We start from the raw sequence: 21,948 nt of genomic DNA, 5'->3' as shown, positions 1-21,948 counted from the left end.
GACTAATTCTCCATTAGCTAAGGCAATTTACCACTGCACTTCTTAAAGTGCAGATCTGTAGCGGTTCTCAAAATAAAAACCTACTCATGCAAGTAGATTTCAGTAAGTAGTGAAAAGAGATAGAATAAACAACATTTATTCAGGAGCAAAACTAATAATGCATTCTTTAAAGGTATCTGTGCAAAGAAGGGTGTAGACTGACAGCAATACCTTAGGTTGTAGCAAGCAAATAAATGTTTATATCCTCAGCTATACCAAAGAAGTTGTTCTGTGAGTAATTGCGGAAGCACAAGAATATGCCCATTCGCAGAAACATACACTAGTGAAAACTATACAGAGGAACGTAAGACTAGCAAAAGAAATATGTTTTGTGTAAACAGTAAAACAAATCTCCCTTCTGTTCCTTCAGTCCTGAGGTGATTTCTCATTCTTACCTCCTTCTAGTGACCAGATTAATCATTGCTTCACATAGCTGATGTGATGTGGTCCTACTTCCTGATGAGAACTGAGATGCAGAAAAATAAATAATTTTTCCTGTTCTTTGCTTACATGGAGTTTTAGGGTTCAAATTGATAATAAGTTTAAAATGGCTTTTAAACAAATAGATTTAAATAAAACTGTATTTGGGGAGAAAATACAGCTGAATTCAGGTGGGAAGCTTCCATTTTGGAACTCTCTCACTGGGTAATACTCAGAACTTAACCATGTTTAATTGATGGGTTTTTTCTCTTCTACTGGAAGATCTGCCTAAACAAATACAACATGTCTGTAAACAAAAGATGTAATTTTCCTAGGACTACTGGACAGAATAACACCAGGAGTTGAATCTGTTCTTATAAAAATTGAACTTTCTGTTAGGCCTGTGGTCCTTTGTCCTTGTATGGTTGTAAATTTCTGTCTTTTCTGTCATGAAGGTTTCATTTTGATTGCTGGTATCACTAGAGCTTTTGATTCTTACAGCTAGACAACCTTATGTAAAAATGATAATCCTTTTATGAAGATATTTGATGGGTCTCGCTACCCTGGCTGCACGGACCAAGTCAGCAGGCAGAGCGGTGGGGAAGGCGAGACCTCATGTCCGCCAGGAGAGCACCCTGCAGCATCAGCTCTGACTTAGGGCTTGGCTGTTTTTTGAAGATGAAGATGTTTGCAGGAAAAGAATAGGGATTGTTCACTCCACAGTGACCCATTTCGCTTTCCTTCGCACTTGGCACAACTACTGTCGCATCCAGCAGTAGTCATGAGGATCATCCCTGCACTTTGAGTCTAAGCTGGGTTTGGCACATTTTTAATCTTACACATCTTACATCTGCTTCATCCATATGAGCAGTCCACGTCACCTACATCCATAGTGTACTGACCTTATAAAATATCCTCATTGCCTATAGGAATAGGGTCTTATTTTCAAAATGACAAGGACAACTAAATCTGAGCTGAATTACTTGATAAAAGAGAGAGCCTGGAGTGGGTTGGAAAGACTAAACCCCAAGAAGGGGCAGAAGCATCTTCTGAAACATTGTTAGGTGCAGTTGAAAGAAATTAACTAACTCCTGTAAATTCCCTGAGTCAACATTAAAAATATCCTAATCTTGTCTGGGCTGTATTTAGGGTTAAATAATGTAGAGTTATGCCAATAAACAGTGGAGCACATGCAATCTTAATGGTCCAAATAGGGTGTGTATTTTGGGCAGTGCATGCTGTCATTCCTCTCAGGAACCTTTCAGCACTAATAAGCAACCTCTGCATAAACAGATCTGTTCTGGTGGTAAAAAACAGCTACTTATGTAACACACAAGTGAGATTTCATACTGCTAACCTAATCTCAAGTGTTTTCTTTCCTTGCCTCTTCTACTTAAGAGGAACTGATAGCTTTTATCTTATTTTTACTGTAAAAACATGCAAACCATATATTTAAGTCAAAATCTCCTGGAGGATATAATTTAGAAGGAATATTTTGCTATGATTGCTTCTCCCCTAGAATACTGTAAACTGCCTGGTGGTTTAATAGTTTGCTATTTGAAATACCATATGCTAAAAGATGAAGATCTCAGTATATGGAATTACACCTGCTAAGATCTTCTTCCACAAGTTTGTTTTGACTCTTCTGTTTGCTTCTGAATGCTAGATGCTGCTCCTCATTGCTTTTTGCCAAAATAGTAGATTTCTGGTCAATATTTAGGTAAATGAAGTACAGAACACTGGCCTCTGTGTTTTAGTATTGGAATTAAGCCTCGTTGCTCCCACCCATAGACGGCTAGTAGTGTAAAGAAAGAAGTTAAAAGTGTCCATGTAGGTTTTAAGAGGATTTATCTGGTGCTACCAGAAACAAAGTAAGCCTGCTGATCGTCTGAGTTGATTTCTTGCTCTGACCTAGAAGCTTCTCACTCTGACTGGTGTCAGGACAAGACCCAATCGCTCTTGCTCACGACGATGAAACCCTTCTTTCCTCCTGTTTCATGACAGGTAACCTGGGGTCCCAGCTGGTTGAGTACAAAGAGGAGATGTACATCACGTCTGACTGTGGGAACACGTGGCGTCAGGTAGGAAACAGAAACCATCAAAGGAAGTAATTTTAATGTACCAAATGTGATGAATTTTATAATGCTTAACTAAGCTTTATATACCCACTCTTTTGAGAGAGGTGACTGCTATTATACCAATTTCACTTGGCAACTGGGAGAGGGATTAAGAAAATGATTTGCAAAACCTCAAATAGGTTGCGCTGTCATGTTCTGCTGAAACTTGAATATTTTGACCTCTTTAAAGATCTTATAAGTATCTTGTGTAAGAAACATTGAGTCTGTTTAGATTTTTAATAATTTAACTAATCTTTCTATGCTAATGATGAAGTGGATTTGGGCTACATCTTGCAGTACAAATATTCCACGCTAAAAACCAAAATATTCCAAGCAAAAAGTCATGGTTTAGGTAGAAAGGCAGAAATTCTTCTGCTTCATGGTCTGAAAACTGTTTATTAAGCTTAAACTTTGTTCTTCATTGAAACTGAGAAATCAAAAAGAGATTTAAAAAAAAAACCTAACACAATATACCTCTGAATGTCTTTTAGTATGATTTTATCAACTCTGGGATTACAAACACTAAAGTATTCAAAAAATGAACAGCCATGTAGTAGCTGTAATGCTGTTTGAATTCTGAATGCCTTTTTTTTTCCAATGCCTAGTGCCAATTTAAGCATTGTACCTTTAGTATTTATTTTTTCCTAGATTCCTCTGTCACAGCAATGATTAATCACAGATATTTTCTTTCTGTGTGTGTATAGCAACAACACACAATATGATTTGGAGACTTGGAATCTACTTATTCTGAATATCCAGGAGAAAAAAGAAACACCTTTGAAGGACCAAAGTGTGTCCAAAAGTCATTTAATTTAAGTTAATATAGCATTTCAGTGTTCAGCTGAAATGAAATTGTATTATTTTCTGAGAACAAGTAAGTGTGAATATGCTTTCCCTAGTGTTACTGAGCTTGGGAAGTTTGAGACTAAAAGAGGAAAATACAGACAGTTTCTTATATTAATACTCCACAGAAGGACTTTTAAAAAGAAATACATTGTTTTTGTCACGATAGAGTCCTTTGAGGCTTATAAGATAATATTTTATACCTAATTCCTTCTTGAAATCTAGCATACGATAAATAGGTGTTTAAATGCAAAAGCCTTCTAGGACTTACAGTGTGTACTATGTCGCCTAATACTTCACAGAGGCCTCTCTAATAATTTATTGTCACTGTTTGCCGAAGTTCTGTAATTTTTGCTGGGGTGAAAAATAAGAAGAAAAGAGTGAAAGAGATCAAATTCCTATTTTTGCAGCTTTTTATTCGTGAGACACTCAGGCAAATGATACGTGATGAAACTTGACCTTAAGATTACTATTCATGCTGTAAAATCAACCACAAACTGATCCCTCATTATGACAGTCAAAATTAAAAACACCATTGCTAGCTTTATTTTAATTAAAACTACTATGAAGCCTTTGAAAGTGCTTACTCAATCTTAATATTTGTGATCAGAATGAAAATGCACATTATTGTATGCATTTTATGGCCTCACTGTTCGTGATCAAACAGTTCTTCTAGAGGACAGCAGTACATTTCCTTTCTCAGTTGGAGTTCATGCAACAAAAGATGAGGCTTCAGTCAGATGATACGGAAATTATTTAGACAGTAAATTACAGGTTTTCTAAGCTGGCAAAAGCAGAGTAAAGCTCATGTTTTGGCACAACTCTTTGGGCGGGTTTAAGTCACTGACTTGGAAACTTTGCGGTTGTCATTTAGTGAGCGCCTGTCACCTTTCTTAATGCCACACGTGGTGGTGTAGAGCTGTCTACAGACTAGAAGAAGAGCAGTCTGTGCTTGTGTAAAGTGACAGAGAAACACAGAAAAGTAAATATAAAAGACTTAGGAAAAAAGGCAGTGCAAGGAATTAATTAAAAGCTTTCCTGAAATAATAGCTGTATTGGTTCATAGGAATATAGGAATGGGAGGAAGATAAAAAATCATGTAATCCAACCATGGGCTCTAAAACCATCAAATGTACTAAGAGCATCTCTAACAGAGGTTTTCCAGACCTATTTGTTAATCCTTCACTATAGGAGACTCTGCAGTCTGGCTATGTGGTGTTTCACCATTCTTGATAGTTTTTTCTAAATATTAAGCACAAGCTGCTTGTGCTTTTTGCTATTGTTCTTGCAGTTTCACAGATTTTGCAAGGTAAGTTGTTTTTTCTTGTCTTTAAAGAGGAGTGGTTTCCTGCCACCTCTGAATAGCTTTTCAGATGTTGAAAGGTGGTTATCACGTCTATCTAGAACATAGGTGTTTTTCCCTTGGAACTTAAATCCACTGATTTTCCTAATGGATCCAATTTCCAAAGTGCTTTTCCTTTTTGTTGCTCATTGATTGGACTACCTAATATGACACCCTCTCCTGAAACATGGTAAAACGGAATCCAAAATTCCAAATTTTATCAGTACTGAACAGAATGAAATTATTTCCCTTGTTGTCTTGACATTACCGACACTTCATTTCAGAGGATATCTCTGCTTTGCGCTAGCATCACATTGTTTAGTTTGTGATTCACAACTGGGACCACTCCATGAGTTCCTGAATTTATAATACATTCTCAATTTAACAATGATCCACTGATCATGTTCCTTCAATAATTTCTTAACCATCTGTATACGCTTAAAATTTTTTCAACTCAACTCATGTTTCCATAGCGGTATGGTAAGGTCATATGAGAGTTCAGGAAGACTTGCTCTGGTAGGATATACAGCCAGTGCTCGTAAGTAGAAATAAAAGTGCCCAAATGAGTGTTTTGTGAAATTAAGTAAATAGTAGTGATAAATGTAAAAGTGAAAAACAAGGCTTCTGATTATAAGTAGCCACACTACCATGTGGGCTGGCTCCAGTTGTTCTGTTGCCACTCTGTTGCATGACACCTGAGCTGCTTATTGGTATTGCTCTTACTGTGTACCATTTTAAGGCAGACTGAAATTTGTGACTCTGTACTGTGCAGCCCGCACTGTAAATAGCAGTAGTTTAGGAGCTGGTTGACAAGTAACTTAAAAGTCCATGCAGCAGCAGTGATCTGGCTGCAGGAGAAGGCTATCTCACCTTGACATTATCATGAACTATGTGGACTTAGATCATCTTAAGTGAACCACGAAGATGTAGCCTAAGGTGAACTCATGGGACAGATATGTCTATTTGGAAGATTTCTCTGTCTATTATACCAGGAAAACAATATCATAAAATGTGTTAATGAACATGATACTGAGTCAGATAGGTAAATAAATTTTGCAACCTCAGAGAAATAGGCTACCTTTGAACACAATTTCAGACCATACAGGTTTTCAACATTTTTTTTTCCCTCTGGGGCCTGGTTTTTTCAGCCCTGATTTTTAAAATATTGGGATACTCTGTCAAATGCTGAGGATGACCTTGTATATACATATGAGTGTGCTTTATTTATTTCTTAAAGAAACTGATTTCTGTTCACAGTTACGGTTGCCATTGCTATTTCAACAGCATCTGTTACAACACTGTGGTTGAAATAGGGCAAACAGAGTAAGAGAAAGGTCTGCTTTGCAAAAGAAATGGCTTAAAAGAAAGGAAAAAAATCTGCAACAGAAAACCTTTCATATTTGATCTAGTAGCTAGTGTAGCAACAAAATGCTCAATTATCTGATAAGTTTACAGTCAGAAAGACTTTCTGAGTCTTTCATATGTCTAGGGACTGAGTCTAGATGTCTGGAGCTTTAGTCCAGTGCTTTGTTTGGTGGAATATAGTTTCTCTATGTCAAATCCTTTTGTATAAAAGCAATTTTGAAAATGTTTGTTTAAGTGAGAGTGCTTGTTTTTCTGAAGACATCTTAAGAGATGGATGGTAACACCTTTAAGCAAAACAGTAAAAGCTGCAATCTCAGCCACCTGCCCTTTGGAAGGTCCAACTGGCTCATTCTTCATGGGAAAACTTCTGTTTGCAGATTTAAATTTAGAAATGGATGTCCCTTGGTGAGAGAATCAAGTAACCTTGGGGCATTTTGGGTTATTTTTGAAACTTCTGTATCTCAGAGTAAAATTATGTAGAGTATATTTCTCTAGGATAATTTAAACATGTTTTCATTGATTTCATGGAGCTCTCCTAATTGCTCCCAGCAGATATTCTGGCCAGAAATAGCTGCTGAATTTGTTAGGATAGACACAGAATAAAACATTTAGAGCAGAGGGAGGAGAGGGAGAGAGAAGTTGACACTGTGATTATAAAGCACATAACATGCTTAAAACATTACAGATGAAACAAAAAACATAGAAATACATTGTAAAAACCTAGTTCTGTAGTGATTGGCTACTAGTAAGGATCATAATAATTTTATTATCTAGTTTTAATTAGTGGAGAGACATAAATCAGAATTCGTGGCTGACTGCAGACATACATAGCTCATGTTCCTGGGTTTGAACTTCAGCTCTGACGCTGGAAGCACCTTTGCCTACATCTTTGCAAACTCTTTGTCTTAGTTTTGTTTCTAGGAAGCAGAAAGAAATATTTACTTTTGTGCTGAAGTCTACAGGCATGAAATTACTCATTTTTTTCATTATGCTGAAGATCGTAGAATCACAGAGTGGTTTGGGTTGGAAGGGACCTTAAAGATTATCCAGTCCAACCCCGCTGCTGTGGGCAGGGACACCTCCCACCAGACCAGGTTGCCCAAAGCCCTGTCCAACCTGGCCTTGAACACTTCCAGGGAGGGGGCATCCACAGCTTCCCTGGGCAACCTGTGCCAGTGTTTCACCACCCTCACAGTAAAGACTTTCTTCCTAATATCTAGTCTAAATCTGCTCTCTTCCAGTTTAAAACCGTTCTCCTTCATTCTGTCACTACCTGCCCTTGTAAAAAGTTCCTCCCCAGCTTTCCTGTAGGACCCCTTCAGGGACTGGAAGGCCACAATAAGGACCCCCCGGTGTCTTCTCCAGGCTGAACAGCCCCAACTCTCTCAGTTGGTCCTCGTAGGGGAGGTGCTTCAGCGTTCATCAGAAATGTAACATATTTTGGTTATATTATTAACCAAAAATACTTGGTTTTATATGTGTGCAAGAAGAGCATGATATAAATATGGCATTTATGTACCTGTATTGTGTCTGCTGTGCTTTATAGTGTACCAAGTGGATGTAGAGTAAAGCTGGGGTGCTAGGAAGTGCCATGGTGCTTTTCTGGAAAAACCTAATTTGGATAAAGCGATATGGATACCAGCTTTCTTTATCTTCATTGTGATTGTGGAGCTTTTAGAGACTTCATACCCCTGTTTCATTTTGATTGCAGCAGAAGTTCAAATAAAGTTTAGAGGAGGATCAAAACTCTGCTTGCTTATCAGACTCCAGCTGATCTCATCCTTTTGAAGTGCATCTAAAATTAATGTCTGGTCTTTACTGAATTTTCTTCTAAAATATGCAGCTGTGTGGAACAAGTAGACAGCACTGTAAATGCCTCATATCAGGCTTTTGCCTGTAAATTGGCAACACTGGAAAGCTGATCAGGCACTTGAAGCCCTAGGATCCCCATGAAATATGCTCTTACTAGATAAGAGGAAGACTGAATTTTGAACCCAAATTAAATGCTCACTGTTTTTGAAGTAATTGTGAATGTGCTGTAAGATACTTTTTCTGGTTCGGTCTTGCTGATAAATCCGCTAAATATGGCATTTAGTATTGTGAAAAAGAAGCATTCGGTATTATCAGTATTTTTTCTTTTGCAAGGCAAACTAAAGCTAACCTTTATTTTTTTCACCTTTACTTTCTCAAAACATGAAGAAGGCTCCATGTTTGTCTATTAACTGCTGCGTGTGTAGTAACTCTCACTTTATCACCTGCTCTTACATTAAGTGAACTTTCACAGGCTAACAACATGAGTAAACCTTGTCTTAAAACAGATTTCAGATGTAGAAAAGGGAAGATCTCTACCTGTTAATTTATTTTACTACTGATGATGATCTCTAGAAAATGAATTAAAAGAATTTAGGAAATTTTGAATCCTTTATACAATTAAAACAATATTACATGTATTTTTGGTTCACAGTTCAGGGCAGCCTATCACATAAAGTTTGAATTTACACAAATCATTGACATGGGAAATGCAGAAAACATGCTTGCATCAATTATTTCAAGTCCTGCAAGGTCTGGAGAACTTGTGAGAAAGTCATGGGCAGCAATAGTTTTCCTGTTTTTCTTGGAATTAGACTACAAAGCATTTTATTTTTCAAGATACACAGAATATGGCAAATACTGAAGTAAGGTGATAGGTCACTTGGTGATATATAATAGGAAGGAATGCAGAATGCATACTGTGAGAAATATAAGCTTGGGCTAAAATCACTTTGGACAGTTTAATCTGACTGTGATTTGAACCTGAACGTTTTCTGATTCACCTGCTTAACTTCCTTTTCTTTTACAGCTGGGAGAAATATGAGAGTTTAACCGACTTTTATGTCCTTCTCAATTTGAAGTGCAGACATTATAAAACATCTAAGTATTTTACTCCTGGATTGCTTGTACATTTTATTTCCACTGTTTTGTATATTTGCTTAGCTGGCCTTTTTTTGTCTAACTTGTAGGTCTTTGAAGAAGAGCACCACATCTTGTACTTGGACCATGGTGGAGTTATTGTGGCCATCAAAGACACCTCTATCCCTCTGAAAATACTCAAGTAATCCTTCAGTCAGTTAAAGTAGAGCTATTGTGTATTTGAGACCTCAGGCAAAGTTCAGAGTTTAAGATGAGCATTTCAATGTGACCATGTATGAAGTGCAGGTGGAGTCAGCTTGATTTCATGTTCATTAAGTCAACAAAATGCAGGTGGATGTTTTTTTAAAGGTAGTGCTTCATGGTGCTGAAGGTACCATTGAATAATGCAGTAATCTTACTAAAATTTTCTTGCATCGGTGTGTATATCTTTGCTTAAAAGGCTATTCTAGAACTCTGCAGTACAAGCCATGTTTAGCATAATATCCACTACTGGTTTGCACCAGCAAACCGATATATGGTAGTGATGCTCAACCTATGATGCATATAAGGCTTAGGTATCCAGTCAGGATAGTTATATATTATAATGTAGGCTTTGGGAGTCAATGGGGAAAGAACTTAGGTGTGCTTATGTGCTGTGTAATACAGTATGCAAGAAGCCTTGTTCTTCTGAGTTATTCATGCACAAATTAACTGTAGTATGTGTAGATCCTGTCATGTAGTAACAATGCAGTAAATGGCCTTCTCGGCTTGTTTGGCAGGAAAGATTTGCTGCAAAGCATTTTGTTATAAAATACCAAGTTTTAAACTGCATGCTGGTGAAGTAAAGTATGGTAACATTATGTAATGGCACACAAAACTATTGTCTTCAGCACAAAAAATGCAAAAGATCTTTATTGCTTGTGACTAGCTTCATTTTTGCATAATACTGTATACACTGACAGGAACTAGGCTATGTATTCAATTAGCTAGAATGAAAGCTATCATTAACCTACTGTCCAAAAGACCTGGAGAAAATGTACAGAAGAAAAGTGACTTTGATTCATGAATTTTGGATGCAGAGTATTTGAAATACATTTTGCTGATTCATCAGCATCTTTTGAAAATGTTTAAGTGGATGGTAGCAGCTCTGAAGGGCCATCATCATGGTACTCGTGGTTACTGCACCTCCCACTTGTTTTAGCAATTGCACTGCTTTGCCTCTCATATTTCACTGACCTCTGCTTAGCAAGTCTCTAGCTCAGAGACTGCTAGAAAGAATGAAGTGTAAATTAACTTGCTCTTGAACCTACAAGTTACCAAGTTTGTTGTCAGACCTCAGTTTTTATCTGCCTGAGAATTTCCATTGTTCTGGCGAATTTCTTATATACCTTCTAATAAGGATTTGTTGTCCCTGGATATGTTGCTAAGGAAAAGATCACGTTAATATGATACACTGTCCAGGCATATTGTATTTTGTTGATTGTAAATCCTGGGCTTTAGTAGTGAGGGGTTGTTTTTTTCAATGAATGAATTCTGTTTTGTATAATAATGGCTGTAAATGAAAACCATTTCGGCTTTTTTGCAGGTTCAGCATAGACGAAGGCCAGACTTGGAGTACACATAATTTTACCAGCACTTCAGTCTTTGTAGATGGATTACTTAGTGAACCTGGAGATGAAACTCTGGTCATGACGTAAGTTTCATTTCATGGTTTCATCTCTTTTTTTTCATGTCTCTCTCTGCTTACGTGCTTGAGCATATTTTTATTTGTGGATGTTTGAGACGGCCCTTGAGTCAGTGGCTTTTGCTTCTTGCAGTCACAGAGTCTCTTATGCTGATGTCCAAACAGCCCTAGTATGCAACTTGTCTTTGAAATAGTATGAATGCAGTATTTCAGAATGTAAAGGTGACATGTTACATACATATGAAATTTTGCAAAGTTACCACCAGGCACAGTGGAATAATAGGATCACAAATATAAAACTGGAAAAAGCAGGTAAAAATAAGAACTGTTTCCTGCATTTTTTCTGTTTTCTACAGATTCTTAGACAGACTTCAGAAATGCTAAATATCTATCCCTTCCTCTTGGGAAAATTGTCTTCACAATGTAAACAACTATGTTGTTGTCCTAGTAACTAGCATTGCAGTACTTTGTGTAACCAAACACTGTGCTAGCAAATACACATTTAAAATCTGTGGAGTGACTGAGGCAGATGCTGTGAATAGAGTTAAAAATAACCAAATTCTGCAGCACAGGCCCTTGTTTATCTTTTTCAAACAGGCCAGGGACATCTGGATCTGAGCTGCAGGTTTTGCTCTGTATCTAAGATAAATGCTAATATTTTAGAAGTGTGTGAGACTTAAACCTGTCCAATTAGAGGGAAATACACACTGACTGCAGCAGAGAAGGGAAATGCGCTCAGAGATGTGCAGGTTGTTGCATGTGCTCCTATCGCAACAGCTTGGGTGATCCTTTATATTGGAGCTCAGTGTGTTCATGACAAGCTTTTTCTCCTAGGATTTACAAATAGAGCTGTCTGTCTAGTGTACCAGTACCATTTTCCACAGGAAAAAAAAATAGCCCAGTGTGGAGCTGTGTAAAGGATCCTCAGCAAAACAGAAGTCCTACCCAGTGTACTTAAAAGCATTGCGCCGCTTTCATAACACTGCACTGTGCAGGAGTGGATTTGGTCTACTCCTCCTTTCTTTCTCTGCTGTCCCATTTATTCTGTTACACATGTGTGACCTGATATGAACAGTACAACTCCTCCATCTTCTCCTTCTCTCAAGACAGGGTTTTTATATGGTATAACATATGCTACACAGAAATACTTATACCTCTGAATGAAGGATTTCCATTTATTTCAGTGGAAGTAGGGGGATGAAAAGCTTATCCTAAACTGTACTTACTGGCAGATAAAATGATATGTGTGATGGCTGTATTCTCTGTGGCTTTTATTATTATTAAGAACTATTAAAAACACTGATTCTGTGAAGATGTGCTTAAATATCTGGCTGAAAAGGCTAAAGAGATCATGTAAAATGATGCTTTAGTGACGTTATCCATCTGAAATACATAAAACCATAGCTAGATTTGGTACATGAGCACAGATTGACAAAAAAGCATCATGTTACTTGTGTGTTTCTAAGGGCAGGACAAAAGTCTGACTCCAGCATCTCAAGGACAGGCTTGTAGGAACTTACTTTGCAGAGCTAGTTCTACTGAAGGTGGAGGACATCAACCACTTACTGTCACGGGCTGGCCTTGAAAAGACTTGCAGCCTTCCTACCAGACTCTAAAGATAGTGGGAAGAATAAACTTCCAGTGTGTGTTTCCTTGTTGCCGTTATATCAGCTTGCTTGTCTCTCCTACTGCTTTTGATTGAATTTTTACCTTCAGGGTGATGTTGTCTTCCCAGTGGTGCTCTGTCTGACTTTACGTCAAGACCTTTTGTCATTCTGTCTGGCTTAGGTCATTTCCTCTCAAAACTTCATGCTTGTACTGAGTTGCTCTGCATGACTTAACTTATAGTGATTTGCTGATTTTGAGAAATGTCATCCACTGATACGTACTCTCTGAAGAAAAAAATCAACTCTACCATCTTTTCCATTTAGATAAAAAGTGTTTTTTCTTCTGAGTAGAACATGGTAAGGTGAATTTGTGTATGGTAATAGGACTAAATTAAGTGTCTTTCACCCTAAAGAAACCTCAAAACTGTTACTAAAGACCTCATCTGACATTTTTCCTTGTACAGACATTTCATTTTCTCCCTTTGGTAAGGAGTTTGTTTGAATAAGGACTTTCAGTAAAGAGTCCAGTTTCAAAATCTGCAGAAATTAGTAGAGATATCATAATTCTGGAGTGGGAAGGTAATAACTGAAAAAGTGTACAGAAAAATTGTGGAACAGAAGTTGTTTTATTCAAAGCTTCTAGAATAACCCACAAAAGAGTCTCAAAGAATATTTTACTTTTATGGAAAGCAGCTGTTACTGCAGGGTAAAATTCTGATTCCACTGAAACCAACTTAGGGATTTCCTTCAATGCTTTTATGTTTTATTAAAAAAAAATCCACAAAGAGATTAGCTGTTAAAGACATTAAGGGACCTGGTAACACTGTGTGAGAGAGACTTCTCATTCTCCATCATGGTGACTGGGATGTTGACCTGAGTCATAAGGGACTTCCATTTGAATTACTGTTCTGTCCTATCTTATCCAAAATGAAGTGGTCTGGAAAGCTTTACTGAAGAAATAGGGAATATGAACCTGGTTGCCTCAAGTCTTCATTTCAGAAAGTTTTGTGTTTTCTCCAAAACAGAGAAAAAACAAATGTTGACTCGTCAAAAGTTTTCTTAAAACTGAGTTGTCATCCGGCAGTCGACAGTAATCTAAATCATTCATCTGAATCCCCTGCAGTATTCAAAATAAGTACACTCAAATGCCAAGGAAAATATATTTTATGCCATTGTGCTCTGCAATAGACCTAGTTAAGATTTTTAGGAGTTTTAAGTGGTAAAGTATTCAAAAACTTTAGGAAACTCATTCTATGTTAAACTTAATTTCTAAATAGACTTAGTTAAGAGTTTTAGGAAAGATAAGCAATAAATTATTCATAAAGTTTAGAAAATTCAATCTGTGTAAAAATCTATTTCTAAACGAAGAGCTCAAATCCACCATTTATTGCTAAATGAATAAATAAGGTTTGCTACGGAATTTTCTCAACTACTTTATATATATTCATCAAAATAGTCCATGGCCTAGCAGGCTTTATTTTGTTTTAAATTCTTTAAGAATGAAAGTTACTGCAACCCAGTGGTATACAATGTATTATATTTGGGAAAAATTACTTAATAATGCTGGATTAAGTAATGGCCTAGCTCAGTGGAAAAAGGAAGAATTTTTGTGCATCTGAAATATTGATGTTCCTCTTCAGAAAACGTAGTTCATGTAATGAAAGTGTCAGACCTGTTAAAATGACTTCTAAATCACAGTTCAGCTTCTGAGAGTGTTTCCCAAACCGGGTTATTTAGATTGCAGTGTAAACCCAGTAGGCCCAATAACTGTGGTACCACAGACCATGAACCCTGTCAAAAGGCCAATAAGAGGTTCCGTAAAAGGACTGCTTTTCTTTATGTCAGGGAGAATCTTCCTTATGGGTAATTGTATTTTTTTTCCAGAGGGACTTTCTTTCCTAAGGTCTTGTAGAGTTAACCTGAGATTCTGCAGGGAATTTTATGACTTCTCTGAACTCCAGAACTCCTGCATGTGCATTTTGAAAGTCCATTGCTGCATTCCTGTTGGGTTCCTAGGTGATAATGGAAGTAAGAAAATAGTTTAAACTTAATCAAAACAAGGTGGATATGATACTAACAGGTGTTAGATGTTAGGGAAAACCCTCTGGATTTTTGCAACTGTCCATTCTTGTAGGAATGTCAAACTCACCTTTAACAACATCAGTAACAGTCAACATTACATGTAGTTTGTAGGACTTATTGTTGAGCCACAAATGGCAGCACACTACCTTTCATGTTGTCTTTGAGTATCTTACTAGGTCGAGGTACTTCTTTCTCATATTGCAACCTTCAAAAAAGTTAGATAAATGTATGGATGAGAATACTTGATTTCCCCAAGCAAATTCTGTTTTATTTGCAGTTAGTTAATCTCTTGTTTGAGAAACATTGCTCAGTCATGAAATGGTTGTTCTGCTCTCTGCATAATGAGAAACATATCTGTCTGTCAAGAGATGGAGGAAACATAGAAAGGCAGGAGGAGGATGGTGACCTTGATAAAAGAGCATTGAAGAAGCAAGCTAGTTACTCTGTTTCAGTCTAATCTTGATATCAGCTAATCCAGATGTACAGATGCCTGTTTAGTGGCAAGTCTAATGCTTTTGCTGGCATCTCCAGGGACACAAATGTTAGCAGAGCAAGTCAATGCATTGTAGTGTCACTGCCAACCTGTTAGCTTGGAGCTGACACCATAGGACTACCCTTATCTCTCTCTCGGCTCAAGAGACTTTGAGTGTTTAAAGCTTTGTTTTCAAGTTTTTTGTTTTTTCTTTTCTTTCCATAAAGTTTTCATAATATATTCAGAAGCATGGGAACATGATGATTTCAGTGTCTTGCTAAAGCCCAATACATTTTGAGGGCAGACATGGAAATATATTTCAATAAGAGGAACTGAAAGTCTGGGGAATCTGTCCTGTAAGAATCTTTTATCTCCTTATCCCTATTTAAAGGAGAAGAGAACAAGAGGAAAAGAGTAACACGTGACTTTTTTATTCAGATAATCTTCGTGTCATTTTGAGCCCCTATCACTAAGTGATTTGAGTGATTTATAATGTCATGTGTTTATCCTTAAATTAAGCCATTTTGTTCACTGTCCACCACATGTTTACTTCTACATAAAGCATCAGGCTAGGCACTAAATCTGCTTTTTTTTTTCCAGACAGCTTATATGTTAAAATGCTGTTCTTGGACAGAAATTTACCAAATAGATGGAAAAAAAAGTTGGAGGTAATTCACAAACATCATGAAACCACTGAGCTTCTGGATAAAATGGGAACACACTAATCCTGCTTCTCAGGACCTTCTCAGAACCTAACCATTCATTTCCATTCTTTTTCCCCAAAAGAGTTGAAACCAAGATGTTTTGGCATAAAAGAATGATTGGCAATTATTATTCTTTAGGGGCAGGAAACAATGAAAAAACTTTTTTGGTTCAGTTTCAGCTAAATTGTTTCCTCCCCTCATTTTTCACTTTGGCAGCCAAACCGAAAAAAGAAAAACCCAAAAAAGAAAAACTACTCTTCTCTTTAGTGCATTAAGATATGCATGTGTTTGTCGTTGAAGGCACTTAAATCACAAGTGTCTTGGCGTATTTGCACATGATCTGTTGTGTACACGAGCACTGTTTATGTGCAGTTGCTTTATGTAGGCAGGTGTCTACTTTTGCATGTGGAAGCATTCATCATTTCTGTAGCTGCGGTTTATGAAGGCCACTGAAAATGTGACCTCTCTTACATTCTTTTGGGGAATTAGAAAAATATGCGGAATTATAATCTTGATGTATAACAGACCGCAGCTTGAATCTTACATTACTTTCATCCATTTTACTACTATGAACCCTTGGACTTATCTAGTTTTTGTTGATTTTACGATGATGTAAAGGAAGCAAAGACAACTGTTAGAAGGAAAGCATGTCTATAATGATTCATCTGTCATTTTCTTGTTGAAAATTATAGACTTTAAATTGCACTGTAGGTCACAGTCATGGCTAACTTGCTCTTCCAACCCATATCCCCTTGGAAGATCTTTCATTAATAATGTTATTGTTTCGGCCAGTTAAGGAGAACGCTGTTGACAGTGGTTACACTAGAGATAAAGTGCATCCTTCTGTTCTCTGACATCAGTTTACTCCCTCAACTTGGTAATTTCTCTACAGATTTTGCCATGGAGAGGTCATGTGTCTTGCTGTAAATTCAAAGGGACTGTAATAATATGAACTACAACAGGCAAAACAAAAAGATCATCACATTTATTTGCTTTTTCAGTAATATTCTCATCATTTATAGTAAAGGTTTAAGTGAAGCAAAGGATTGAGCTCTTTGAGCTCACCATAAATTGACAAGAAACTTCTAACACACTGCTCCTTTTATGTAAAATACAACTGAGAAAGTTGCTGCTGTTTTAATATAAATGGCCTCTGATATCTAGTGAACTGTTAGGTGGATTAAGTACTCAATCTGAAATTGCAATTGTGTTATAAAAATAATGAGAGAAGTGTGACTGTTTAAAAAATTTTAACAGTTCAGTAAGGTCACTGACAATTGTGTTTCCTACTCATATGATTTACTACAGGAAAGGAAGCATTATATGGGGAACAAGATCTAAATACCACTTTTTAGCATAGCTCTGTGACTGCTTCCATTTAAATAAATACTTTCCAAGAGACAGACTGAGACTTGTTAAAATAATTAACTTGCATATCTGAGAGTCTGGTTTCCTTTCCCAGCTTGGTCACATACTCACTGTTGGATAGTGATTAGATCTGTTAAGGATTTCGAGTCCTGCCTTTTTGCACATATTTGGACATCTTTGGTTAGGTGCTTCCCAAAAGAATTTAGACATGTTACCCGAGATAGAAGCATTGAGATTGCCCACATGACCTGTATGTGGGGTCCTCAGTTGACCTTGATTCAAACCCTGTGTTTTATTGTCAATAGTTTTATACATTTGAAGGCACTCCCAAAACCCTAGTGGTCCAGTTTCATCCCCAGCTGGCATGCCAGGCTAGCAGTGTGTGAGAGCAGGGCCGTGCAGGACTGTACAGATGAATTCTGCTACCTCGGCATCATGGTGTTTTGAATATCATGGTTCATGACAAAGTCATATAGAGGAGAGCAAAAGCCAATGCAGCACTTGGGACTTTAAAGCATTGTGCCTAGAATGAGAGAGGCATCTGATTTCAAGCAAAAGTAGCTATGCATCGCACAGTTGTCATCGCTAGTTTTCAGTATGACTGCAAAACCTGGATAATTTAGGTTGCTATGTTAAACATCTGAATAAATTCTGCGTGTGCTGTCTTCATGACCTTGGTGGGGTAGCACAGCGGGATCTCTTCCACCACTCTGAGGTCTTTGAGTCTTCTCAGATATTCTGCAGTAAAGCAAAACCTTTGCAGGTTCAGCTATGCTGCTCTGAAGATCTGGTGGGTATATCAGGCATCAGGCTGCTCAACGACATTTTCTTTGTCCAGAGTCAACATGACTAACAGTTCAAAGGTAAACCACCATAATACTGCAAAAAGTTGCCCAAAGCATGTCTTAATTTATATAGCATTAGGTCCATGATATGGAACACTATAGCTTAAATCCATCTGCTCTGACAAGGAGTGTTTTTATGCTGTGAAATCCAATGAACACATTTGTGAAGAACACAGCAGAAAAGCTAAAGAGGAAGACAAGTGCAGTGGTTACAAAAAGATGGCTCTGACATCTGAGATGAGCAGCATGTTGTCAAAATCAGGGTCATTTCTCCTGAATGAAGCCATGAAAGCTTAATGTTTACCTGGTAAGTCTTCCAGAGTCTCTGGCTTTAGCACCATCGTAGCTTCAGTCAGGTGGTTTGCAAGCGACACAGCTATTACTGTTCATCAGAACTAAAAACATCTATTGAATAGATGATCTTTTCTATTGAATAAAAGCATAGATTTACTGGAAGAGATTATCATTGCATATAATTTCTGTTAAATTACCTTCCTCTGATTATGAGCTTTATCAGGAACAGAAATAACCAGCAGTCCTCCAGCAAATAGTTTAAATGAGTTAGCTTAAAAACTGCATTAAACTGTCTTAGCTATCAAATGATGCAATCAAATTAAAAAATGATGTGCTCATAAATGAACTAGGAACAAATGTACAAAGTTGTTATGGCAACTGAAACACTGAAGTTAAAATTATGAATCTCAAATTCTTGCAAATAAAAGTAAATCAATTTCTAAGGTAATTGGAAGTTCTTTCAAAAATTATTTATCACAGCATCATCTTTCATAGTTTCAACAGAACTGATTTGATAGCTTTCTAATGAAATATAATTAATCAAGAAGAAGGTTTTAGTAGCTTATGAATTACTATGATCTTGATATTTAACTTCTAATCATCAGTTACACTTGCTGAGGTGTTCCAGTTTATTTCCATTCATATGACTCTATTGGACATATATATTTTGCACCTGAGCAATTAGATTGTGATTGCTGTTATGTGTTGCTTTATTGTAGCTCATATTTTTGTCTAATGCACTGAGTCCTACTTAAAACATGCCTTTCTTCCTTACTTTGGAAAATAACTTCTTTTTAATTCTAGTGGTATTTGGCATTGCATTTAAATGAGCTCCTCTGATGTGTCTACAAAACCCTGTCCTCAATAGAGCAACCAAGTGTTATTGCAGCAACAGCATTAATAATTACAAGGCCATGTTTTAGAACAGTTGGCTAAGCTGGGTGTGAGTAACGTGCTGGATCTCTAGCTCTAATCCTGATGTTTCACTAATTTCTTGCTCCAGTGAGAGTGAATAAACAGCCCAAATAGCTTGTATCATTACCATTATAGAATCACAGAATGGTGAGGTTGGAAGGGGCCTTTGGAAGTCATCTGGTCTGACCCCCCTGCTCAAAGCAGGCCACCTAGAGCCAGTCACCCAGGACCGTGTCCAGACGGTTTTTTGAATTCTCCAAGGATGGAGACTCCACAGTCTCTTTGGGCAACCTGTGCCAGTGCCAGTAAAAAACGTGTTTCTTGATGTTTGGAGGAAGCCTTCTCTATTTCAGTTTGTGCCCATTGCCTCTGGTCCTGTCACTGGGCACCACTGGAAGGAGCCTGGCTCCGTTGTCTTTGCACCTTTTGGTATTTATGGACATTGATGAGATCCCGCTGAGCCTTCTCTTCTCCAGGTTGAACAGTCCCAGCTCTCTCAGCCTTTCCTCATGGGAGAGATGCCCCAGTCCCTACATCATCTTTGTGGTGCTTTGTTGGACTCTCTCCAGTCTGTCCATGTCTCTCATACTGAGAAGCCCAGAACTGGACACAGCGCTCCAGATGAGGCCTTGCCAGTGCTGAGGAGAAAGAATTAGAGAATTGTGTAGCTGATGAAGTTTATTGATCTTTGTCTTTCCTCCTTTTTGCCCCTTCTCCAGGTCTCTTTGAAGACAACTCTTCAATCTGTAACAACACTCTGAAGACATTTTGTTGTACTTTTCAGTTCTATCTTTTCCAGAGAAAAAAACCAACTCTTTCACTCTTTCTTCATTGGTTTCATTTTCTGAGCAGCTTATGAGTCAACCTTGCCCCTCTTCAGACTCATTTTCAGTGGGTGTGTAAATATGCATATAACATCCAAAATTAGACACCATATTCTTTCAGAGTCTCCACCAGTGCCAAGTTTATAAAAATAATTGCTTCCATGAGTTCTGTTTGCCAGTTCTAAATACAACCTAGAATTAGTCTTTCTTCTTTTGCAGCAACATTGCATTCTTGTTTGAATTAGCCAGAATTCCCCAAGCCCTTTCTTCTGTGTTTGAAAGTTATTCTCCATTTTGGTTTTACACATTTGTTGTTGTGTTTCTCCTAGGAGTGGTTTTGGAGTATTTAATCATGTTGATTTCTGACCATTGCTTGCACTAGTCAGTGTCTGCTCCCTTCCTTCTGTGTTACCTGCAAAATTTTGTGTGTGTTTGTTATTTGACCACATGAGTGTTAATGAAAATATTGACCATGGAACCATCATATCTTTGTGATACATATCTCAAAATGTTTCCCTGTTTGGTAACTACTTTTTGAAAATGGATTTTTCTAATTGGATATGTTCTCCCATTCCTCATGACAATGACTTTTTCTGCTCTAATGTTTCACTTTTTAAGTTGAGACAGCATCAACTAGAACTGTATAACAGTTTAACAAAGGTCGGAATATGCTACATGTTTTCCTTTCCTTTTTCCACTAAGCCAGTTACCCTGTAAAGGAAGGAAATTACGTTAGTTTGACATGATTTGGTTTTGACAAAGCCATCGTGGCTGTTTGTTATCATTTTAATTATCTCCAAGGTGCTTATAAGTGGCTAGCTTAATAATTTGTTTGCTATCTTTGTGGATATCAAAATGAATTCTGTAACTCTCTGGGCTCTTTGTTGGTTTATATATATGGTTATATATACACACATGTATACGTGTGTGCGTATATATACATATATAGATAGATAGGTGAAATGTTTCCCTTTCCATATTCTTCTGGAATCACCCTCATCCCTCTCTGAGGTCTCAAAGATTATTTTTAATAGCTCAGAGATTTTGTTTTATATTTTCAGGATAATTTATTTATTCTGCATTGAACTCAACCAACCATCTCCTTTCTTCGCCTTTCCTGACTAATATGCCTGAGATGGCTAACAGGAATGAAGAAAATGTAATTAGTTCCATAGGAAATACTTTTCTTGAGTCAGGAGTGAAGCTTTGACTTGGCTCCTTGCAAATGAACATATTTGTTGATAAAGGAGTTAGTAAAATGAATATAACCAATTTGTAAAGTTCTGAGGTATCTAAAGAAGCATTCGTTGAGGTAGGTAACTGCATAAGCACATGGAGAAGTCTGCTTAATGTTAGTGCCTTGTACAGAGAGAAAAAAACAAAAGGTACAGGTATTTTGCATGCGAAAGACACTTCATGCCTGTCAGCAAAACCAGCCATATTGAAGCAGGCATTGCCGGAAAAAGCATGAGACCACCTAAGCAGTCGCTTTATTGCATATGTAACTACAAGTGAATAAGATTATATGGTGACAGCAGCTCTCAGGATCCAGCTCAGCCAGAAAAAGGAACCAAACCTATAGGTCTTGATGAGAGAAGTGGGACCACACACCTATGTGAATGTACAGCCAGTGGGACGAGCCACATTATTTTAGTTTCTGTGTATTGTTTCTACTTCTGAGCCATGGGTAGATTTAAAAAGCTTGAAAGTAGATGATCCAAGTCCTTTAATCTCAGAGCCCTACAAGAAAATAGTAAGACATACAAATGAAATGCACATGTGTGTATTTAATTAAGTGCACTTCTGATGGTGAAGTTTCCCGTGAGCATGGATTGTTTGGTCATTATAGTGTGGGCAGTATGGGCACTAATCTGTGGATATCTACATCTCTATGCTATGGCTGAGAAGCAAAGACACTAGAAAGGAAAGGGGGAAATCACTGTACATCTTTAGTCTCTGCAACTGTTTTTTAGCCTCTTTGGAAGACTTCAGAGTTCCACACCCATGTACCAGGGCAGAGGCTTCATGTGATGATGTTACCTCTGCTGCAGAGAATCCACCATTTCCTCACTTCCACTTTGAACCTGGCATTCAGGACAAGAGGAATGACTGTGCGCGGCAGAATGCTTTTAGCAAAA

The 21,948-nt window shown here is 37.5% G+C and overlaps 1 protein-coding gene across 1 annotated transcript in view; it reads left to right on the top strand.

The window, feature by feature from the left end:
• Positions 1-2,463: 2,463 nt before the first annotated feature.
• SORCS2 (sortilin-related VPS10 domain containing receptor 2) overlaps positions 2,464-21,948 on the top strand; it is a gene marked incomplete at both ends in the record, with an annotated part of 43,234 nt that continues 23,749 nt past the window's right edge. Inside the window, 3 exons of the mRNA XM_010180588.1 lie at positions 2,464-2,540; positions 9,126-9,217; positions 10,601-10,708. Of these exons, the coding sequence (XP_010178890.1) occupies positions 2,464-2,540; positions 9,126-9,217; positions 10,601-10,708 (277 nt within the window). The remainder of the gene's footprint in view (positions 2,541-9,125; positions 9,218-10,600; positions 10,709-21,948) is intronic.

This window comes from Mesitornis unicolor, unplaced genomic scaffold, assembly GCF_000695765.1.
Source record: "Mesitornis unicolor isolate BGI_N332 unplaced genomic scaffold, ASM69576v1 scaffold26153, whole genome shotgun sequence".
In the NCBI taxonomy this organism is placed as follows: Eukaryota; Metazoa; Chordata; class Aves; order Mesitornithiformes; family Mesitornithidae; genus Mesitornis; species Mesitornis unicolor.
This window is presented reverse-complemented; position numbering and strand designations above follow the sequence as displayed.